Source organism: Xiphophorus couchianus, chromosome 23 (assembly GCF_001444195.1).
Source record: "Xiphophorus couchianus chromosome 23, X_couchianus-1.0, whole genome shotgun sequence".
NCBI lineage: Eukaryota > Metazoa > Chordata > Actinopteri > Cyprinodontiformes > Poeciliidae > Xiphophorus > Xiphophorus couchianus.
In genome coordinates, this window is record NC_040250.1 from 13,566,402 (window position 1) to 13,590,282 (window position 23,881).

At 37.0% G+C, this 23,881-nt stretch overlaps 1 protein-coding gene across 1 annotated transcript in view; it reads right to left on the reverse strand.

The window, feature by feature from the left end:
- ccdc88b (coiled-coil domain containing 88B) overlaps positions 1-22,395 on the reverse strand; it is a 58,216-nt gene extending 35,821 nt beyond the window's left edge. The window contains exons 1-10 of the mRNA XM_028009492.1: positions 22,182-22,395; positions 19,874-20,022; positions 17,447-17,555; positions 11,273-11,342; positions 11,007-11,065; positions 8,933-9,016; positions 7,980-8,120; positions 5,073-5,218; positions 4,435-4,516; positions 3,140-3,298 (exon numbers count right to left, since the gene is read on the reverse strand). Coding sequence (XP_027865293.1) covers positions 3,140-3,298; positions 4,435-4,516; positions 5,073-5,218; positions 7,980-8,120; positions 8,933-9,016; positions 11,007-11,065; positions 11,273-11,342; positions 17,447-17,555; positions 19,874-20,022; positions 22,182-22,241 — 1,059 coding nt within the window. The 5' untranslated portion in view covers positions 22,242-22,395. The remainder of the gene's footprint in view (positions 1-3,139; positions 3,299-4,434; positions 4,517-5,072; positions 5,219-7,979; positions 8,121-8,932; positions 9,017-11,006; positions 11,066-11,272; positions 11,343-17,446; positions 17,556-19,873; positions 20,023-22,181) is intronic.
- Positions 22,396-23,881: the final 1,486 nt, after the last annotated feature.

The following is a 23,881-nucleotide window of genomic DNA, read 5'->3' on the forward strand; positions in this document are numbered from 1 at the left end:
GAAATATTAGAATGATTTTTTTATTCTGTTTGTTGCAACAGAGGCTGTCTAGACTACACAAAACAAATAAATTCAATAAAACAAATAAATTCAAATTAGCAAATAGGCCTAAAATTGTTGAATTGTTTTATATGCTGGAAGCTCTACTATACTGAAATTAATTTGTTCTATTATCATAATAATTTAAATTTGAAAGCATTTTATAAAATGATTGTGTTTTTTATGTATGTAATATATTTGATGCAATTTGAAAAATAATATGGTTCACAAAATAAGCTTTTATTTAACAACTGGAAGTAATATCATTGTTCCGGAGTGATCTGGTGTTATTACTATAAAATAAAGATTATTTAATTCAAACAAAGAAGATTTGTTTAATAATTACTGAGATTGTTATTAGTACAATGTATATAAATTGATATTCATTGTGCAATTCCTTTGTGTCTCATTTCTTGTCAAAACGTCTGTGTTGAATCAAATTATTTTAAATCTAAATTTGAATTTTTTTTTTTTGGTTCATCTTTACGATCATATGATTTATTGACAGAAAAATGAACAACCATATTTGAGTTGTGATTATAATTAAGAAAAAAATTACTTTAGAGTCAAAGTTTGACAGGAAGAAGATTCAGCAAGGGATCTGATTTTTTTTTAACGCCCCAGAAGAATTCCCCTCTGCTGAGGTATTTTTCAAGGAAATGCTTCACCATGAGAGGTAACAAGAGCAGAGACAGAACTGAGGAAAATGTCTCCATCTGTGCATTGACGCCCTTTTTTTTATTATTCCGAATTCATTGCAGGGGAGTCTGAACCTCTACGTAGGTGGATTCTTATCTCAGAACCGAACCACATCTGGAGAATGTTAGCTTGTCAGCATCAGATGACATGGGGATACGCTCTGCTTCACGGTATAGAAAGAGATATTTACAGCAACATGAGGAGCAATCCTGCTCTTATACAGGAGCAACAAGAGCAAAAGTCTGCAGACATGCAGGGAAAATTTCAATTCCACGGCATGGGAACTATTCGCCCGTCTGACACCAAATTGAATGAAAAAACTCTCAAAAGCTGATATCGGCTATGGAATATATTTTACACTAATTTCAAAGGAAAGCAAATGTAGTCTGGAATGGGGAAAAGTCACTCTCAGGTTTTTACTGTAGAAAATCTTCTATATTCATGCTTCTGTCATGCTGCTGAAAAGTAAAAAGTAAAGTGAAAGGCATTTTGTGGAAGATTAAGTTCTGTCAAATCTTAGAAGTATTTGTGTCGGTTTTGATTTGCTCTGAATACTGTAAGTGTAGTAAAAATGTTGGTGCTGCGTCAGGACAGACAGAGCTCGTTATTTATGACACATCAGCATTGCTCTCTCCTTTTAATTTTATTTATCCATGCTTAGGGATCATTTGATCATCAATGCTCTGTGGTCACGCAAATGGTCAGATAATTATTTGTAGGGAAACCACAAAGTAGGTCGTCACGCCAGTTTCAAGCATCCAACAACCTGAAGTGAGTGAACAATGCACCATGACATCACGTTCACTATCCTTACTCAGATATTTGAGTCTATTGTGATATATTTTGTAGGAATGCCAGATATTTGTGATAATCGTAGAAAATCTGCGTCGTTCCTGGAGTCAAAATGTTTCACATATCGTCGCCTTCCTAAGTCATTTTTAGCCAAGAGTGATCTTTTTTTTTTGCATATATTAACTTTTGGAAAAAATAAGTGGAAATTTTGTTGCCAAAATCACTTTTCACAAAAGTTATTTTAGGAAAATGATGATATCAAAAATATCATTGCATGGTAGACTGTCCGGCTTCTTTCACGATCAAATAGTAAACGCTATAGAATTATTTCCTATTGTGTCGTGCAGCTCTGGAAAACATTAAGAGAGGACTGCACTGAACCTCCTGGTTCTTCCACCAAACATTGATTTCTGAACTCTTCCTGAGTTAAAAGAAATTAATATTGTAGTTTCTAAATGAATATGAACTTCTTTCTTTGCATTATTTGAGGTGTGAAGGCACTACATCTTTTTCATTATTTTGATCATTCCTCATTTTCTGCAAATAAATACAAAATATTTGTTTGGAATTTCTGAGACATGTTGTCAGTAGTTCGTAAAATAAAAGAACAATGTTCATTTTACTCAAACATATACCTACTAAAAGTAAAGCAGAGAAACTGATCATTTAATTTTTTACCGAGCTGAAACTCCATCTGTCAAAACGAAACATATTCGCAGCAGTGTGACAGGGCTAGAAGCTGTTCATTCATCCTTACAGAAAAGAAATGTAATTTATTTTCTTACACAAACTCAGTAAGATAATATTTCTAATGGTGGTTCTAAATAATTTCAACCTCTTTTAATTGAAGTGTGTCCTTTTGTTTACCAACCTTGTAGAGACAACAATGAAAGGATGAGTCCCAAAAACAACAGCGCAGAAAAAACGTTTCATTACTCATTTAGAGACACAGCTCATGAGTTAATATTTACAAATTCAACTATTAATTTAGCTTTTGCTTTGACAAGTGTTCAGCTGGAATTTGTGGCATTTATTTCACTACAAACTGGATAAACTAACAAGTGCAAGGACGTAGCCAGAAGGGAGAATGAATCAAATAAGTAAGAGAAGGTGACAGTGAGGACACCAGGAGATGTTTTACAAGGATGTGAGGACATTTTCTGCCCCAGAACATTTCAGCTAGTTCAGAATAAATTTCATTTGGTTGTAAAAGTTCCAGCGACTAGAGGCAAACTCCTACTCCTCCTCGTCAACGAAGCAGCTCTGAGCTATAAATCCAGATGACATCACGCAGTATAATCTTGTTCTATGGCTTTGGATTTCATAGTTGCTCACGCTCGCTTTTGAGTGAAACACTGAGGGCCATAAGAGGGAATAATAATAAGATTAAATGACACTTTTTACTGTCGGATATTAGCTATTCCAAGGTGAGTTTAATTTGAGATCTTTTTGATGTGAGTTTCTCTGATTATATTCATATTACCACTTCCTGTAAGAAAAATTACAGGGTTACAGAAATGCTTTATTGAATGTTTTTATATCCCCATTTTGGCTGGGACTGCAACCAGTTTTAATGTGATGCATGCTAGCACTTTGTTTGTGTTTGTACCTTCAGCTGAGTGCGAGTCAGCTCCAGGCTGCGCAGTCTGTGCTTGCAGCTCTGCAGCTCTACCTGAAGCTGCTCGGTCCGTGAAGCTCGCTCCCGGGCGCAGTCCAGCTCGTCCCGCAGCGTGCGCATTCCCCTCACCTCGTTCTGCAGGGAACGGTTCTGGAGGAACGCAAAATACAGAATCACACACAGCAAACTGGGTTGAGCATTGATCATGGGAGGATGTGCAGAAAACCCAAAGCAGAGTATGATGCAAGAAGAAGAAAATGTGCCTTTGACTGTGAGCACAGCGCCTGAATGTCTCCATTCCCAGCAGATTCTAATTTAAAGAAATGTTTACAGCTTTCAGGTGAAGTGTTACTGGGATATCTCCCATTTATAAACTAGGTAAGTTATCCCAGGTGAGAGACTGCAACGTAACATGTATTTCAAACCAGTGAGAGTATCTTCACGTTGGTTCTACCAAGCCCATGTAGTCGCTGCAGCGACATTAAAGTTCTCATTTTAATCCAAGTCAGCATTTTTGCAGCTTAGTTTTGTAATAACTGCAGTGGAGCTGTGGTTTTCATAGGAAGATCAGTCATCAGAGCATTACAGTAATCAATTTGACATGTTATAAAAGTAGATATTAGTGTCTCTCAGCTGGACTGAGAGAAATGGTCGAACTCTGGTAATATCCTCCTGATGATAAAATGCATTCTTTGTGACATTTTTACGGAGCAAAAAACAAGACCTAGGTTTTTTTTATTTTTAAGGATAGATTGCCAGTGCATGACGTTTTTCTACAAGTTTCTTCTTCTGTAGTTTCAGAACTAGTTGATATATTTGCTCTCAAGTCGACTTGCTGATAGTGCCAAAAAAACAAAGGTATGGTTTACATAATTTGATTAATTGCTCTGCAGCACAGCAGCAAAGAAATAAGGACTTTAGGAAGAGTTTAAATTAAAAATGGTCATGTTTTACATTCAATTGTTATAGGACAGTAGTTCTTTTCTACTCCTAAACTAAAGTTGTTTTCTATCATTCTCCTGCAGGCCAGGCAAATTATTTATAGTTTGCATTTTCAAACAGCCAAATGTTTTATAATTTTAACAGTTAATTCATGTGGACTTGTTAAATGTGAAACTGTAATCCCACCTAAGGCGCCAAAGTAGCTTGAGCCTCTACTAATTTCAATTTTAATTGTGACTATCAGCAGAGGCTTTACTGATAAATGACTCAGATCAGTATCAGGGATAAAAAAATAGATCTTTTATTTTTTCTGTATATATCCAGACCGTGGTACGTCTCCGAACCTCTTTTTGTAGTTTCTTCAGCTGATCCTCCATCGTCTGAATCTCCTGCTTGTAATCCAAAATCTGATCACCTTTGTCTTCCCTGAAAAAAAAACAAAAAAACAGAAAACTCTCAGAGCTGCACGTCTTATCTTTCTGATGCTGCCTTATGGTCAGATCTCTGATAGCTGAAGCAAAAAGTACAAGAATAAAGCACATAATGTGAGCAGGAAAGACATTAAAAAAAAACCTAAAATTATAACTTGCAACTTTTAGCTGAACTTTGACCTTTGGATAATTTTAATACACAGTGGATATTAGATTGTTACACCAAGAACCCGACTTGTTGCTGAGTAACAAGTCATTTTTGTGCATTGAGAGGAGAGACAAAATTTGCACATCATTATCGCTGACCTTTATGACAACTTTACTAAAGGTTCTCCAGGGCTTTTCTTACACACACACACACACACCCACACACTATATTTTTCTGTCTTTACACTGGCTTACATTCATTTTTCATTAATTTCTATAGCCTAACCCTTATTCTAAAAATGACCACTACTCATTTCACACCCTAAACTCAACCTCTAACCCAAAAAACAGCACTTCTTCTTATGGGGAATGTAAGATTTGTTGGAAAGCACACAAACACTCACAGTTGTTGTTTGAGGCGGCGGAGTTTGGCCTTGCTGTCGGCCAGCTGGAGGGCCAGACTCTGCGGTGGATCATCAAGGTGGCCCCCCAGCGCCGTCTGCGTTGAATCGCCGTGGGTTTCACGCTCCTGACACAACTCTGCTATCCTCTGAGGAAGAAGGAAAAAAAACTATTTAAAAACGTCCTTAAGACTTTATTTAATGCAGCATAAAAGGATTTCTGCAAAATATTGGCAGATTTAGAGATGTGAAATATGTCTAAATTCACAGAAAATTAGAATAAATTACAAATTAAATTAGCTTAGAAAAACATAACAGTGTTGCTTACACCAAGTCTCAAAACACTTTTTCTACAGAAAGTTTTAAGGCAGACAAAAAAAAATAATTTAGAAAATAACATTTTATATTTTTAGTATTTAAACTCACCATGCAGACAGCACTGTATATTTTTCATTTGCTTATTACAAATTATATTGATTTTTAAATAACGTTTTATATTTAGCATTTGCAAATGCTTTGATCAAGTTCATTTAGTAAGCTGTATATTTACCAAGGTTATTTTTATTTTGCACATACACAGGAAATGCTCTGTTTACCACAATGACAGAAGGAAGTGATGACACACTAACAGCACATAGAGAGAAACGGGAGTGAGAGATACCTTACTAAATATAAATACAACTACGGTATTTCTTTTAGCTTTTATTTCATGTTTTTTATTTTAGGACTTCAACTTTATGGTAGAGAAAATGACTCCTTTTTAACCATAAAAGTCCTCCCCTTAAGGTGAAAAGTTTATGTAAACCACAATGTTTCTGAAAAACAAAGGAGCTGTGGACACTGCGGGTTTGCTACGGCCGACACGCCTTTTCACTGTTTTCTTCTTTGTTTTGTTTTAAAACAGAAGACCAGATGGTCTGTCCTACGTACTGGAGCATCACACTCTCTTCCTGAAAAGGTTACTGCTGGCTGGGCTGGCAGGAATCAATGCCTTTCCTTTGTATATCCTGAAATATGTTGAATTGGAGATGCCCTAACACCAGACATGCCTCCATTTAACTATGCAAATAAATGTAAATATGCCCTGCGATTGAGGAGAATCACACTCTCAGAATCACACACTCGGTACCAAAAGAAACTCCACAGAATGTGAAATTAATGCATTTCTAAATAAGGTGGAAGTGTGTGAAAACAAAGGCTTCATCTCTTCTTATGTAAGTACAAAGTCAGGTTCTCACCTTCTAAAATTACACACTTCTAGCATGGATTACAGACACTATTATTATAAATCGACACCTAAATGCATCAAGGAAAGGGTGAGACTGAGGCATTTCAAAGATTGTGTCTATTGAGGAAAACAGCAGCTAGAAAACTCTGAAACTCTTTTAACCAGAAAAAAACAGAAAGTGTCCAAATACATCCTGAAGGTGTCTGGGGGGTACAAGTTGTAGTTTCCTGTCCGATTACCGATCTTTAAAATATCTGAAGATTCAAATTTCCATGAATAATTTCTTTCAAGCTACGCTGTCAACGTTGGTTATTAAACTCGCAATAAATCTTGTTTCGTTGAAAAATTATTGAGCAATATCTTTGAAAAAGTACAAATTTGTTCCAACTTCACATGTTGGAATTGGCTAGAGGACAGACTCAGGTCCCATCTACGTGAAAAGTTTAGATGTGGCCTGGTGGGCGGGTCTGTCAGTCTGTCCGTCTCTCACAGCAGAGCAAAAGGGGACAGTGGCAGTTTGCGGAAACAAATGAGATCAGTGAATAAGATCAATGGATAAGATTGGTTTCACATGTAAGTATCGGCTGTTCAGCCTTACTGGCGACCTGCATGTTTTAAATGTTTCCCTTTTTAAACACACCTGAATCAAAGGAACGGGTAGTTAGCGTGTTCCTGGAGAATTTGATAACATGCAGAGGAGCAAACTAAACCATTTAAAATAATCTTTGTTGGAGCTCTTGAGGAATGACTTCTCAATAACAAACAATAATGCAGCAAAGACAAGCTGATGTTTGGACATGCACAGCCTTTGAAAAGAAAAACAACAATAAAAAACACTAAATTAATGTTTTGCCATGTAAGAATTATCATTTTATCTACCTGTTCAAAAACAAGTGAGAAAATATTTTGTATATTGTTTTTATAGCTTTATATTGATTATGGATGTTTCAGTTTGAATACTTCAAATAATGCATATCTATGTCAAATATATCCTGCATAGAAAACCTAATTTTATACTGTACTTATCTAAACATATTTAACTATTTATGTATACGTTTCATCTTCCATATAACTATTTAGAAATATTTTTTGGACATTTTTCCAAATATATTTCTGCTTGTACTTTGCTTAATTTCTCAAGCCACAGTTTTCCACAAAGTCTCTTCACAAGTGGATATGCACAAGCTTTTAATAAATTTGGACAACTTAATCAATTTCCTCATCATGACATCACAACATCCTGCAGAGTGCTGCCTAGTAGTATTGTTTTAAGTTTTTAATTCCTTCACATTGTTGTGTTTCGTTTTGTCATTTTATTTAATGTTTTCTTTTATCTTATTCATCTCTGACGTTCAGCACTTTGTTTCAGCTGTTAAGGCTCTTTATAAATGATGATGATGATGATAATGATAAACTATTTTTACTTTTTACAGAGTATATACTTTTTGGTTTTAATCAGTTAAACTTTGCAGGGCTAATTAATTTCAGCTGTCCGCTGTTATATTTAACAAACATGTTTCTATAAATCAAATCTGGTGTTTTTCATCCATTTTTCTCTTAAAATCTAATTATATAATGGTAATAATAATTCTGTGCATTAGTTGATATGCAAGCCTGGATGTTCTCACCCAGATTTTCTCCTGGAAGGAGGTAATTATTTCTCGATTCGTGACCATACGAACCTCCAGGTGTGTGTCTCTCTGTGCCAGCAGGCTCTGGATTTGCTTGGCCATGGAGCTGAAGACCAGCTGTAACTCTACACCTTCTGCCTCCACCAGCTCCTCCCATTGAAGAGGCAGCACCACTCTTGGATCCTGAGTCACCTGCAGCAAGGACAGTTCTTCAGGTTTCTGCGATAAAAATCAATGTAAGTCTGATCCAACCAGCAGATCAGGGAACAAACCCTCCAGGCAGAGCGAGTGTGCGTTGAATACCAAGCATCTGCGTAGATTAGAAACAAGTAAATTTTCCATTCTGCCTGGCTCGACTCATGCATGCAAAACTAATGATCATGTTGATGGCTTTGAGAGGTTCGCGGGTGGAGGCCATATGAGCAGGAAGCAGGGGATGCATCCATCTACGCAGGAGGAGCACTTCTCACCTCTGTGATTTATTAGGCTGAAAACTTTGGCAATAAAAAGGCTGGTGGGCTACATGCTGTTCCTGAAATTCAGCCACACTGGTATTCAGCATGCTGTTTTTGTGAAGCTGGCAATTATTAATGGAAGGGGTGTTTTCAAAGAGGGAGCCAAGTGGCATTTATGCTTTAACAGACGAGAGAGAATGACAAAAAGCAAGAAAAGATGAAGCGGTGATGTGACAGAGGTGGAGGTGGAGAGGTGGACATGACGGGTGGAAGATCCATCACCAGGGGGCAGCCAGAGGTCTCGACAAGGCAGCCGGCAGAATGACAACTAGCTCATTTTCACACTTACTTGTAGCATCAGAAAGAGGAATAATAATCCAGCTCTCTTTGCCTACAGGCAGACACCACAGAAATACTGTGCAATATATTATTTAGGGACAAATGTGTTCTTTAGAAAGTCTCCCCAGGACAAAATATACCCCAGCGAAAACCTTTTATTTTTTTAGGAAGGATTGCATCTGATTTATTTCACACATCTTCTTCACTTACCTGCTGAATACAGATGGCAATGGCTGCCTGAGTCTCAATGTCCAGAGACTGGATCTGCTGGATGAAGGTCTCCTTGTTCTCACACTGCAAAAAAAAATGATGAGGAGGAATGAAGTGCACGCACAAATGTGATTTGTATTTGGAAAAAAACAATCCCCATGAGGTACGGCTCGTATTATTTAGTCAGCTGAAGGTTCTACTGAATAAGTAATTTAAAAATTTTGGGTTGTACATCACACAAAACCAGCAATTATAGAGGCTAAGATAAAAAAAAGGACATCTGATACAGATACAAAAGAATATGCAGGCTTAGGAATTCATAAGAAAATAGCTTCTTTCTAAAAGACCAAAAAAAACAAGCTTCAGTAAAAGTGGAAAATGCTTTCAGATCATAAAAATTTCAAATTACATGGTGACTGGATTCACACACCATTGAACCGTGTATGAATCCTTGGGATGGATTCCTTTAGATCAGAGACAAAAAAGCCGTTTATTGTAACATTTTGTCAGGTAATTAAAAATTCCTGCATTTAAAAGCTTTGAAAGCATCACAGCTATTTACGATAGTAGATCGACTTCATTAATGTTTCTGTTTCGCCCCGCATCTTTGGCTTCAAAATCTCTGTAATCTTCAGAGACTCTTCTTCTTAAAACAGCACAGGAAGAAACATATGACTCGTTCATTTGGCCTTTAATTGGCAGCGAATTGTTTTGTATCTTTTTTTCCACCAAAAAAAAGGTGGAAAAGAGAAATAACTAATCTAAACAGAACTATGTCTAAACACAACCATTGTATGAAAGTAAAAAGCTCTGTGTGTGTCGACATGTGGAGGTAATGATCGGGGGAACATTTCTTCAGTATCCCAAGGCTCAGATGCCGCCACTGATTCAAGTTTGGAACCGTCAACAGACTTCCTGGCTTATCACTCTGGCTTTAACACTTATCACCATGGCAGAGATCCTGAGTTCCCTTCAGCAACGCAGAGCAAGCTGCCAAGAAGAAGCACAAATGGCTTCAGGAAAGAATAATCAGGGAAACTGTGAAAGTCCTGGAGATGAGCTTGAATATTTCTGTGGAGAAGAAGAGAAGAAACTTCCAAGGATGAGAAGCGCCAGGCTAATTGTGCCAGGTGAATTATTTCCAATCACTTCCTGAGTGAAGCAAGTGGAGGCTTAAGGTAATTGCACATTTTCAGTGCTGTGATTTTAATACGTCAATTGAAACAACTCTTTTTCTCTTTGGTCTAAGTTGAATCCAGGAACCTTCGATATAAGCAAAAAAATAAAAGCTTAAAAAAATGTTGAGGCTGAAACAATCAGATTAATTGATTATTAAAATGACTGTCAGCTAATTTAGTAATCGATTAATTATTAACTGGAGTAAAGGCCATTTGTTCATAGAACAACACAGTAGAAGCAGTAATTATATTTTGCATTTAAGATATAAAAAATTAAATAAAAATTTGTCTATATATATGTTCTTCACAGAACAAGTGGCGTAGCTGTAGTATTACCTACTACAAATTCTCAAAATAAATCTCCTTCTAATCACTTTTTTCTATCCAAATATTGATTAGTAAAATATAATCAACAGATCAACCCGACCCAGTATAGATAGCTGAGCTGTATATTCACGTCAGAAGTTTTAGGGTTTTTTTAGCTGCATCCGTTGCTAAAATGATCAAGCATTCTCCAAATGTTCTTATTTAAAAGAAAATAATTGAATTATATGTTTAGTTGCATTTTTATGCATTTCTAATACAGCATAAAATAAACATAAGTGGTTAAATAAATAAAATATGCATCTAATTTATTGTATTTTTTTTATCCAATTTGTCATCTGAATAATCGATAAAATAACAAATTACCAAAATAATTAGTTAGTTGCAGCCCTAAACAAAATTCCCATTAAGGTAATTTTTAATAGGAAAGAAGTTTGTGATACATATCTAAAAGCATTATTTATGTAATTACCTCCCATTATGTGTGTGTGTGTGTGTGTGTGTGTGTGTGTGTGTGTGTGTGTGTGTGTGTGTGTGTGTGTGTGTGTGTGTGTGTGTGTGCGTGTGATCACCTGCACTGCACATCCCAGTAAGAGCAGCAGCAGTCTCCGCAGCTCTTCCACAGCTGCCTCTGAGGACACAGAAATAACTGTCATCATCCTCATTATCATCATCATCATCATCATCATCATCTCCACCCTGCTCCACAGTCCCCCCCCCCATCATTATCACCGTAATGTGCTTCATAGATCGCCCAGATACGGACTCGTGCATGAAATAATGAGTTTCTGGAGGCTGAGAGACACGCCACTGATAGGATCATCTTGTTATCTCGTACCTGTTAGGGGGTCCTGCCCCAGTATGGCAACATTTGGGAGAGGCATGAGGATCAACTGCTGCAGGTCTTCCTGTAAGAAAAGGATGAATGTGGAGAGTTAAGCACAAGTAATTTTCTCGTTGGCCCAGTCTGTCTGCTGAAAGTGGGGCTGGATTAATGCCAGGAGCAACATTTTCCACCGGGCTGCTGTAATTTGTAGTGTAAACAAAGAGAAGACGCCAAATGAGAATGCAGTTATAGCACCATTTTAGCTCAAGAAGGCTTGGTGAAATTTGTTTTAACATAGTCCTGCTTCTATAATTTCTAAATTGCATCCATTTAGTAAAAACAAAGAGAAAGGGATAATGTTATTACAGGAATAAAAATTGGTGATGTGTTTTTAGTTATCGCCTCTGATTCAGTAATATGAGGGTAATGTAGGCACTGGGACAAACACACTGAGATACAAAGATCTCATCAGACGTCATTTACATCAAGAGTTACTGGCTACACACAGTGGCTAACGTAACCAACAAACTACCCTTTAACCCTCTCATGCATGAATTATGATCCTTTGTGTCAGAATTTTTTTTCCATTTTTTAAAATTCTTTTCTTAAGGCATAAAAAAGGTAGGAACATTTTTTTGTAAAAATAATTTTTTTATTTTTATGTGATCAATTGTAATTTTGTCCAAATACAAAGTTGTTATTTGAAAAATACATCAGTAGTATTGTTCCTTAGGGGTTATCTGATGTCACAATATTTTTTTTACTTGCAAGAGTCGTCTACAGTAGAAGGAGGGACCGGGTCGGTTCTCATGCTTTTTTGTCTGTCGGCCATATTGTATTTAACAAAAATAATTTCTTGCATTTGCAGCTGATGGCCAGTAGTTGATGGTATATTTTATGATGCATTAGTGTCCACTTCAGTGGTCTGTGTGCATTTATAACATAAAAATCCACAGGAAGCACAAGAAAATGGCTTTTAGATAGCTGTCCACTGTAGTGACCACTATGCATGAATGGGTTAAAAAGTCTGTAATATTGCAATATTGCAGTTTTTCTCTTGTTTTAGATGAGAAGATGCTTTTGTTGCAGATTTACAGAGCATTGCAAATATATAAGTGCTACTTAAACCTTTCAATATTTGCTCATATTTTAAGCAAGGACTTTCTTGGGGCTTCATGTGATAGAGCAGCATATTTGAGAAGTAAAAAGAAAAATAATATACTGTTCTCTTCTTTTTATATAAAAAATGCTTAACACCCTCTGCCTACTAGCAATTCGGCATTCAGAGATTTCTCTGGGCAAAGTAACTCCAAATTATTTGTGGAATTTTCGTAGAGCACATCTAAAATATTCGAAAGAAAATGCAGCTTAGGAAGCTGAAAAACCTCGACACAAAGCTAGCTGATATGCTACTGACTTTAATTTGCAAAGCAGCCAATCCAGGAGCAATATTCATTCTCATTGGCACTGATTGGCCGAGACCAAGATAGACAGGAAGATAAGGATGCTAGCTTCTGTAGTAATGCTAAAATATTTTCCACAGTGCATAATACTGAATATTAAGATATGCTTGGTGTTTAAACTATTAAAATAAGTTTTTAGAAAGTGTTTCAAGTTCACAGATTTGTGATTTGCAGGCAGCTGTGGTTCCTAACCGCTGTGAATACAGAGGGTTAACTGTACCTCTAAATAAAGATCAGCATAACCAATCTCAGTTTAATTTCTTTAAACTGGTCAGAAAAAGGCCTCTCATCTAAACCAACAGGCTGAGCACAGAGAGCAATAATTAGAGTAGCCAGGTGGCTAATAGCAACTCTGGAGGAGCTGCAGGCCTCAGGTAAATAACCTGTTGCTCCTAGCAGCTCCTATTTTTAACTAATTGCAGTAGAATGGTTTTGTATTGATTGAAATCTGCCCCACATATCAGATTTTGAAAATCATATATTACACATGAATTCGACCAACCACAGAACAACTCCATTAAGTGAACTGACGTTTATATTTGCAACAAGACAAAAATGGTTTAAAAGCGAGAATACTTTCCCTTTATTTTTTGTATAATCTGATTGCACGATTTAAACGTGAAATACGTTCACTTATTCCACATTTAGAAACTCTTCTAAAAGGAGATTACTAATGCTAATAAACTTCCAGCCCACTATCCTCTAAAGCCAGGCAGAATAAACTCTTGATTGTTCAACAAAGCATCTATAATGTGTTTCAGAGGAAACGGCATGATGGAGAAGCAGCAGAAGGCCCAACATCGCGGTCAGCTTGTTTCATCGAGTTGTAATTTGTGCTCTGAGCTGTTGGACAAATCTCCTGGCTCTATCAAACGACGCTGAATCAAGCTGGACTGCAGACGCCTCAGACATTTCCCATCCAGAAAACCTGGCTTCCCTGGCAGCAGCGGAGGCTTCATGGTGCGGGTCTGCAGCTCGCTCCTCCTCCTCCTACATCTAATGCAGTCAGAGTTTAGCAGGTGATCCTTCTGTTGCTCATTTTATTTAATTAGTCTTAGACAAGAACAGCATCCCTGGTAATTAAAAATATTTCTGTCAAAAAGCCACACTCTGACGTTGGCGAGCTTCTTCCCCAAATGCTCTGGAAGTCTGTTCACATCCATCAAAGGAAAATCAGTCTGCAGGAGCGAGTCACAATCGCAGCTCCTTGTTTTAATTTATAAACTGTACAGCAGGAGAGTCAGGCAAGGACTTCTTTTAACAACTGCAAAGTCCAGCCAACCTTACATTTCTGCTCCTTTCAGGCCGTGCAGGATAATAGCCTCTGTAGCCCTGACATGGTCATAGTCGCTCCGGATGCCAAACAGACTCCTGCAGCAGACTAGACACTCTGAAAATTATATAGCAGTGGCTTGTTGTTGTTGGCATGCTCATGCCTCTGTGTGAATAACTCCCTGCTTGGCAGTGCAGCCAAGATCCACGTACAGTTCAGGGTTATATTTGCTCAAATTTCTCAGCTGCTATAATTTAAATCGCTTGATACAGTAATGCATCCCTTCAGAGGAAATTTGAAAACAATATGAGCGACACACATTGCAATTACCTGTGCTACGCTGTGATTTCTGTGACAGTCGAACATGGGGCAAAGTATTGTGCAAAAGTCTTGAGTCTGTCCTTGTTTCTTAATATTTTGCTTCCAAGTAGAGAGATATTCTTGTATTCTTTGAAAGTGTTCATGATCCAAACTTCTCAATGTAAAAATAGCTTTTTACCCACCTCTATTATAAATAGTTTTGAAATATTTAACGACTCCATTTTTTAATGAATTGCCTCTTTAAAAGTTTTAGTAATCGATGGTTCTCCAGGGTTTGGAGAATCCTTTCTGGAGGCCTTTCAAAGTTTTTCTCCAGACTTTTTTATTTATATTCAGTTTAATCCCTGTCCATTTTCAGACAAAGATGTTTTGTTTGTTAATTGACTCATTTAGGAGTAAAAACTCAACACACTTTATGGATTTTGCTTCTGGCAGCCTGACTCCAAAACACTGTTGGCTCTAATTACTTTGGTTGAATTTATGAAAAACACCAGAGATTTTTTTTTAGAAATCTTATAAAACAATATTTCAGCACCAAAATTTTTTTCTGAAAACTCAAAACTTGGCAAAAAAAAAATAGATGAACGTCTAAAATATAATGTATGTTTTTTTATAAAAAATTGCTTGTTAACACAACAAGAGTCAGCCAATCTAGAGTTGTTGAAGAAGACTTGCTGCAGTAGAAACTGGGAAAGAAAGCGGCTTCATTGTCTTTGAATATGGCATGGTTGTTGGTGCCAGATGGGCGAAGCTGAAACTGCTAATCTACTGGGATTTTACACACAACCATCTCTAAAGTTTATAGAGAATATTTAAATAGCCCAGTGAATAGCAGTAGTTTGGATGGAAAAGTCCTTTTGCTGCCAGGGGTCAGAAAGAAACAGACAGAAGCAAAACCTCATGTCGGATTATCTCTAACTGGTTTCTTGAGCAAGATAGTCAGATAATGTCCTTCAATGAAAATGTTTTCGAAGAAGAAGAAAAGATTATGTCCATAAGAAATAAAACCTCAGAAAGTTTCCAACACTTTTCTGAATCAAAAAGGCAATCTGTTAAAATGAGTTCGAAAACCTGGCCCTTGGGAGAAAGGGAAAAAATAGAGATGGTTCAACATATTTGAACAGTATTGCATGAAAGTTGTGGGAAAGAGCTAGTTTTACCTAAATATAGCATTAGAGTGAAATTGAGGTGCTTCATTTACATTTTTATGCAATATTATAGGTCAACTCAACCTACATTTCAATTTAAATGCAAACAGTTTGCTTTCTGCTCCACTGGATTTAATGTACAGTTTAGTTGCTTTCAATATCCTAAATTTAAATAGCAGATGAAAAACAAATTACAGATTTCACCACAGTATCAGGCCTGAGAACTACAGCTAGATCCTATGTTTGAATGGCTGATAAGAAGAATTTAATAACTGAGAACAAATACTCTTCTATCAAACCTCTAAATGTATCTGGTGTGTCAATAAACTCACATAAAGATAAACTAGCTCCACGTCCTGCTCTGACCACAGTCAGATGCGGCTCACAGACCAATGGTCTCATGCTCATTATCTTATTTTGTCATGTATAATAAATAGATCAACCAGATGTTTCATACCTTATATGAAACATCTGCTGGGTTGACAATTTTACCTTTGCATCTAAGGGACTCTGCCAACACGAGATTAATTAAGAAAACCAAACTAGTTAATACCTTTTTTATTAAATGCTCTATTCCCTTAAGAAATGTCATAATTTAGCTGCCACAGATCCCTTTAAGGACTCTATAAATTATTAGTCAAGCGAATAAACACTTAAAATCCTGTCAGCTGGAGGTTGAAATGCATGCAAGTCATTTAAAAAGAGCAAATCAAAACAACAGAGAGTAAATGAATCAGACCAAAACACAAAAAGGCTCAATGCAATGAATCATAGCTTCTTCACAGTGATTTTAAATGGTACTTTTACAGTACAAATAGGTGCATCCAGTGAAAAAGCTCTGCTTTCACACATAATAATCTACAATTAGCTGAACCAATGTATTAGGGAAGCTGAGAGCAGAGCAGCCTCACTTCACACTCTTGCTCTGGCTTAAGTTCATACTCTTTTGAGTCGCATGCTTGTCTGAGCCTCTAAGTAGCAACAGCGTGAGTGAGAAGTAAAACTGTGACCAATGCGGAAACCAACGTCCTCAGTGACAGTGGAGCCAAGTGTGAGAGCATCTGATGTAACTCTAGTGTGCCTAATAAGAGCTTCCCATTTACTGCCTGCGATTTCTGAAGCCCTGGGCTTTCAAGGGACATTAGCGGCTCACTAGAAATTAGGAAGTGAAACCTTGTAGACTCTGTTCGTATGGTGTGTGACAAGATAACTAGCGCATGTTCAGTCCACCTGACTGGTGCTTGGGAATGCTCTCTGGGCTGAGAACAGAGGCTTTTGAATTATCCTCAGAGGAAATAATTGTGTCAGTTCCTGAAATGCCACAGGCGCCAACCATGCACATTGTGAAATGCATGATACTGGGAGCTATCGAAGAGACTTTCATGCTATAGCCTTTAACCACAGATGTGGCAAAAAAAAAAAAACTCTGCTTGAAACTCCTCCATTTTTTCCTCACCCCATTGGCCTGATAATATGCAAGGACGCGTCTACTGAGGATGGAAATTCTGTGTTTCATCTTCTCGTTTGTGCAAATGCTCTGTCACACCCCCGCACACACTTCAAACTCTATACAGTATCCTAAGGCAAAATATTAATGTGCTACGACTGACACTTGAGCTTCATCTTGTCCTGTTTTACCACCTTATAGCAAGTCAACAACTTCTCTGCTTTTCAGCCTCTTCTTCTTAAACAAATTAAAACTAAAAGACATCGCCTTCGATTGTCGCAATAGTTATGATTTATGATTTAGATTTACAGCCTCTCTAAGGTTTTAATGTTCAAACTTCCAGCCTTGACCTGGTACTAATAATAATACTAAACTTAAAACATACTAGAAGATCACTGTGCATTCAGCGGTTTTCCTCCAGTGGAAACTCATAAGAATATGGATATTCACATTGGAAAACAATTTTGAGTTCCCTCTGATGATTTAATCTCGTAGCTCAGATTCTACACCCACCCCACTGGAAGCCTCCCCTACCTGGTAGAAGGCCCTGAGGTGCCGATTTAAAATGGAGAAGTTCTGGACTCTTAGCATGTGGTCATCTTTCTCGCTGTTGTAGAGTCGCTCCACCTTGGGGTTTGGGTCTCTGGGTGAACAGAAAAATAAATAAATCACTGTGTTGTGCATGCTGCTGCTTGATCAAACAGCCCAGCAACACGTCTCTCCAGATGAGAAACTCTTAGGCAACTGTTCATTTAAGCAGAGTAAATAAAATCTTAATGAGCTCGAGAAGCAGTGGATCCACATGTAATTATCTGCTAAAATAACATTGTTCAGGTCAGACCTGCTCCACTAAAATCTTGTCTTCCCTGATAGCAGACTAGCAGACCAAAGCTTTTCTCCAGCAGAAATTTGAACAAGAGGATAAGAAATTCAGAGGCGATGACTAACAAGACGGCAAGTATGCAGAACCCTGTTTTGTGATTTACTTGAAATTTGTGGGTCGTACATTCAAGCCAGCTATTCTTTCTCAGAAGCAGCAGAACAATGTGAGGTTATGAAAGGGTGGGTGATGAATGTTACATCACATTTTATTCAAGGAGAGAGCACTACGATTCTGCTGCCATGCTTATAACTCTCTGAGGCCGTGCTGTGGCTCAGGGAAAACAGGATACAATGTCTGCTGCGTTCGCCGCTTCAGTTTAGCGTTTTAGCGTGTTAACATTTGCTAATTAGAAATACACTCATGAGAATCGGCTATTTGGAAAGTATTTATGCATAAGACGTTTTATGGTTCCCTAGGTGCAAGCAAGTACTCCATGTCATCTGATGTACTGCCTTCAATTCAGAGACATATCTATCCACCACAGATCTATTTAGAAGACCTTTGCTACCTGTTTGTTGTTGTCACTCTCAGTATATATTGTATTTAGTATACCTGTCCAACATTTTTAAGAATCAAGGCACAATGTATCACTTTCATCTTTGCTTCATAAATTGTTTTCATTACTGGTTAATCTAACTAAATACAGGGCATTCTTGGTTTAGAAAACCCCCTAAATACACACTCAGAACCACAATGGGATGATTTAAAATGCCCTAGTCAAAGTTATTACCTAAATCCAACTGAAATTCTGGGACATGAATTGAAAGTTGATGTTTACAGACACTCTCCTATAAGCGCTAGACATTTTGTAAACACCAACGAGCCAAACTGTTAATATCTAGCTGTAGCTATACCCTCAAAGAGGCGGCTCCCCATATATATTGACTCACTTTTCATATTTGTAAAAAAAATAATAATAATAATTTGTCTTAAATTTCACAATTGTGCACTACTTTGTGTTGGTCCAGTAGAATCTGTATAAAATATATTGAGGTTTGTGTTTGCAATGTTACAAAATGTGAAAAAGTTTAGGGTAAAAATATTAAACATTGCAGCCTACTTTCTTGTTTAAATTTTTTGTCCTATGCTAGGTTCAGTTGCAGGGAAAACTTTGAAACAAAATGACTCTTTTCAAAACACCCACGAGTGAATTTACAGAGTTTTTTCAAAAACAGGTTTAAAAAGGAAAGTTAAATCTCTATGCAGCTCGCAGATCTTTCTGTCTCAGGACGCCAGAGCAAGGTTAAACTTTCTAATTATCGCTCCCCTCTGAAAGCAAAGACTGTTGTACAGTCAAGTCTATAATTATCTGAATGTTTGAGCAGAAAAAATACATCTTTAAATACCTTCATTATAAAGGTATAAATATCACACAGAGCATCAGTTTGTTTGAAGCTTTTTTGCATCTTTTCATCTTGTTCTGCCTCCAGAGATGGGAAGAAAAACTCTATGAGTGAGGATTTTCTAAATGTAACTTGGAGCATGTGTTTTCTTCCCGGATCTTTCCGAAATGGAAATGGTTATTTTTTTTATTTTTCTATCTGTAAAATGTAAGAACCTCCTTGAAGAGTGAAATCAACACCTGCTTACAGCCCAAACAGCCAGAACTAATCCTTTATAATGCAGTTTTTAACACATGAGGTCTGTTTTAGGCTTTAATGGGAATAATAAACATTTTTAATGGTAAAAAATTGTAAAGTCTCTCAACAAAACAGAAGCTTATGCATGATTACTTTTAATGAGATTTAGATTTTTCTGTCTACATTATCATGCATGATATATCAAAATAATTTATTATATCCTTATACATCAGATCATATTTCTTATGCTATTTAATGTACTAAACTATTGTGTAATTAAGAATATATTTGCTCTCTTCAATCAGAGTTTTTTCATGGTCATGTTTTTGATTTACCCAGTTTATATTTCTTATTTAATTTGTCTCATCCAAATCTGCCATTTTACCCTCTTGTAAAGGAAATTAATAAAATTTATTTTTTTATTTCTCACTTTCACTGGAGTCTGTGTGGATGGCAGCAATGCAACAAAGAGACAAAATCTTAAAATGATAGTCTTACATGATCCTCATGACTTCGTTGAGAAAAATCCCATTGGTCAGCCTCTTGTAGCGCTCCAGAGCATTCTGGGAAACTGAGTTTACTTCCATATACTGGCTGTAGAGCTGGATGCTGGTCTCGTTCTCCACCATATTCTCAAACAGCTCAACCTGCAGGAGGGAGAATTTGTGGAATTATTTTTGAAATCTGGTTTAGCCTTAAGTGTGAACTGAGAGGTGGACAAAAATAAAACTGCAAAAACAGTGTGGACGGAGGAAGGATATGTCCTGGTCCAAACATTTTCACACAGGAAGCCACTTGAGTCGGTGCACCTGGCTGAACAGGTGGGATTCATGCTTTCACACTGGGAAGCACTTCACAGTGACAAGCAGCCAAGCAGGACAGCAGCCAAGGTCTCTTTCTGCTTAGTTGAGCTTTGCCAATACAAACTGCAATATTTTTGAAGGTTTTGTTCCATCAGCACCCCTAATAATGCACCACTGGTCACAAACTTCGCCTGGTAAGAGGAAGCAGAGCAGCTTAAGAGCCTCCAGCTGTTTGGATGCCCAACAACATATGAAAATTAGGATGAAGTCAGAGATTATGTGACCCTCTGAAGGACACTGAGAAAATAACAAACCTAAAGCTGGAATTTATGAGTTTTTCATTGGTAAGGTGCAACAAACAAGAGGTGAAGCCAAAAGTATAATAGGTCACCATAAACACGCACACAGACCAGAAGGTTGAAGTTCATAGAAACTGATTTCCTGTTAAATAAATCCAAATCCTCATGTTATTTCAGAGACAAAACAATCAATATTCAAAGTCTTCCAATAGTTTTGTCACATTAAATGCACAAAGTTAAATGTTTGTTGTTTACATCGGAAAGTTACAGGAAATGTTTTGGAACGTCTAGAGATGCAAATGTCTTCAATCCTCAGTCTATCAGGTTGGACGAATGTTGTCATTTTCACTGTGGAAAGAGCTCACCATAAACACTGCACTGTGGAAAAGAGCTCTTTTCCACAGAAAAGCAGCCAACCAGGACTTTTCTGTGGAAAAGAGCTCTTTCCACAAATTCTCAAGTGGATCTGTGTGGAAATATGCACTTTCCACAGATCCCTCATATAAAGGAAATTAATAAAGTTAGCATTTAATTTTGGTCCAGACTTTGACTGGACCTTTCTTACATGTGAAAATGATTTGATCTTAACCAGTGATTTCTGAAGTGGCAATAAAGCTTCAAATCTTTCCTTAATTCAGCAAACTTGAATCAAATGAATGAGTTACCATCAGGAGGAAGTAGCTAAGCCATTTAATTCAGATGTGTTAAAGCAATATTATTATTATTCTACACCATTTAATTGTAGTTTGATCTATATGTTTATGGTTGTTGTCCTGCTGAAAGAGGAACCTCCACCTAATCTCATCTTTTCCTGCCTCCAACAAATTTACTTCCAGGATCTGAATTTTAATCCCAATTTTCCCTCTTTCTGCTGAAGAAAACCTTCACCACAGTTCATCCGATTAATGAGCTCCATATTCCTTTATTTAATCAGGTAAACCCCGTTGAGATCTAGATCTCATTTTCAAGAGGGACCTGAAACAAACTTCACTCCCCGTCGGGGAATCGAATCCCGGTCTCCCGCGTGGCAGGCGGGGATACTCACCACTATGTGGCCTCTCTCCACAACTTCACCTCTGACCTTTCCACTGTGTTCGCTCATGTTCCCCAACAAACCACTGAGGCCTTCGCAGAACAGCTGGATTTATACTAAGATTTATACTGGATTTGATACTAAAATATCAAACAGGTGAGCTCTGTTTACTAAGGGAAATTGGTAGCACTGAATTCATTAAAGGTATTACAGTATAGCAACTGTACAGTAACAGATTTTTACGTGCGAAAGCCCAGTATGTGATAGGAAAGTGACACATTTTTGTAAAGCAAAGTGAATGGTGTCATTTTCTAAACAGCTCAACAGGACACGGAAGTGTTCAGACTGAAAGGGAAAAAAACGCTGGTCATTAAATGGCAAAGGAAACAGCCAAAAGGAGAAGTAGTGTTTGTTTCTCTCCGTACATTATCAAGAATCTAACAACGAGACTTCATCATTTATTTGAGTTAGAGTTTTTATATGTATTTGTAAGTAAGATAAACTCATCAAGAAGATTCTGAAATGTTTGAAATGTAAGATTTAGCATTATTAGGATTGATCACAAACCGTAGAAAACTGTTGGCGTCAACAGTTTTCTACAGTATCGTCTTGTATTCCTCTACTTGTCGAAATTTTCTCTAACTCAAGGTGACAAATGATAAATGACATACCCACTGCGCCAGCGTACTCCCCATGAATTCCTCTATCATCTCCTTAATTCCGGACTCCATTGTTGTGTTAACGAGGACTCAAATGGAGAAGTAATTACAAAATATCATCAACTTTTCTGTTTGTGATGAATCAAAGAGCGGGGATCCATGCTGAGCTGCGAGCAGCAGCTTGACATATCTGCGGCCCTGCCCTCCCTCCACCTCGCCTCTTTCTTCCTCTATGACTCTGTCAGTTGGTTTCAAAACCGCACCGGAATTTCTCAAAACACATGTTGCGTTTTTTTTTCCAGCACACGACACACACGTCATCTCACTCTAGCAGATATCTCAGGATTTTAAAGTACATGACAAAAATGTGGCAAAAAACGTCGATTAATTCTCTGAAAATCACTGTAAACTGCTTTATAGGGATACTTCACCTTTGAAATAATGCTGTTTAGTACTCCTATTGTTTATTGATTTAGTGTTGCTGAAAACAACGTGACAACATTTATTCGTCGCCTCAAAGTTCAGATGAGGTTTTATTTTTATTTTTTACTGCAATAATACGTGTGGATGTAAATCAAGTACTGTGTAACCCTGACCTCTGCTGGTTGGGAATGGAATTACATTCTTTCTTGTTCCAGATAAATGACTTGCATCATTATTTCCGTAACGTAACAAAACCACTCAGGGGAAGATTCCTCCTCCATGCTTCTGTTTTCTCCTCTCTTTTTTTTATCAAGACGAATAGATAGATAGATAGATAGATAGATAGATAGATAGATAGATAGATAGATAGATAGATAGATAGATAGATAGATAGATAGATAGATAGATAGATAGATAGATAGATAGATAGATAGATAGATAGATAGATAGATAGATAGATAGATAGATAGATAGATAGATAGATAGATAGAGTTTTGGCTAGTATTAGATGGTATTTGACAAAACTCAATTTTGAAAGTAAAATCAAAGAAGTTACTTTCAAATACTAAAAAAAATCTTCTGTTTATTATTTTGTCATCAGAAGTTATTTTATTAATTCTAAATTACCCAAAAAGAGTTTTAGTCTGATCAAATGTTAGATTTTTAGGAAACAAAAACAAAGCTATGTGTATTTTCATGCAATATATTTAAATATCTGGTTTCAGCTTCAAACATTTCTGTAATAAACTGCTTAGGGCAGTGGAATTAGTGCTTATAAGAGTCACTATAAGATGACTCTTATACTATAGATATAAGTTCCTTCATATCTCTTGGTTATGCAACTTTTGTTTCACAGCACAGCTGTTAGAGTCTGCTGGAGAAATAACTCCCTATCTCTACAGGATGTCACAAAGGAGAGGAAATGGACTGACTCAAACCTTTCCAAAGTATTTCTTATGATAGTGTCAGCTTTGTTAGTGAGTTTGTTGAGTCAGATGGGCTCTTTCCTCTGAAAATAAAAAGTGCACTTCACTAATTTCTTAGATTTAATTATTCAAATTGTAAATTACTAAACTTTCTGTTTGTAGTTTTGTATCACCAACCAGGCCTTTAATCTGAATTTTCAAACCCATTTTCAGATTTTATTTTTGTTATTGATTTGTAGACACTGTACTAATAATGTCATATTGGGGGATTTTAACATGCATGAAGACATTCCAAGTGCTAACTTAAATGTAGACTTTGATGGTAAGAAACACTTTTTGCTTCTTCATGCTCTTGATTTTGAG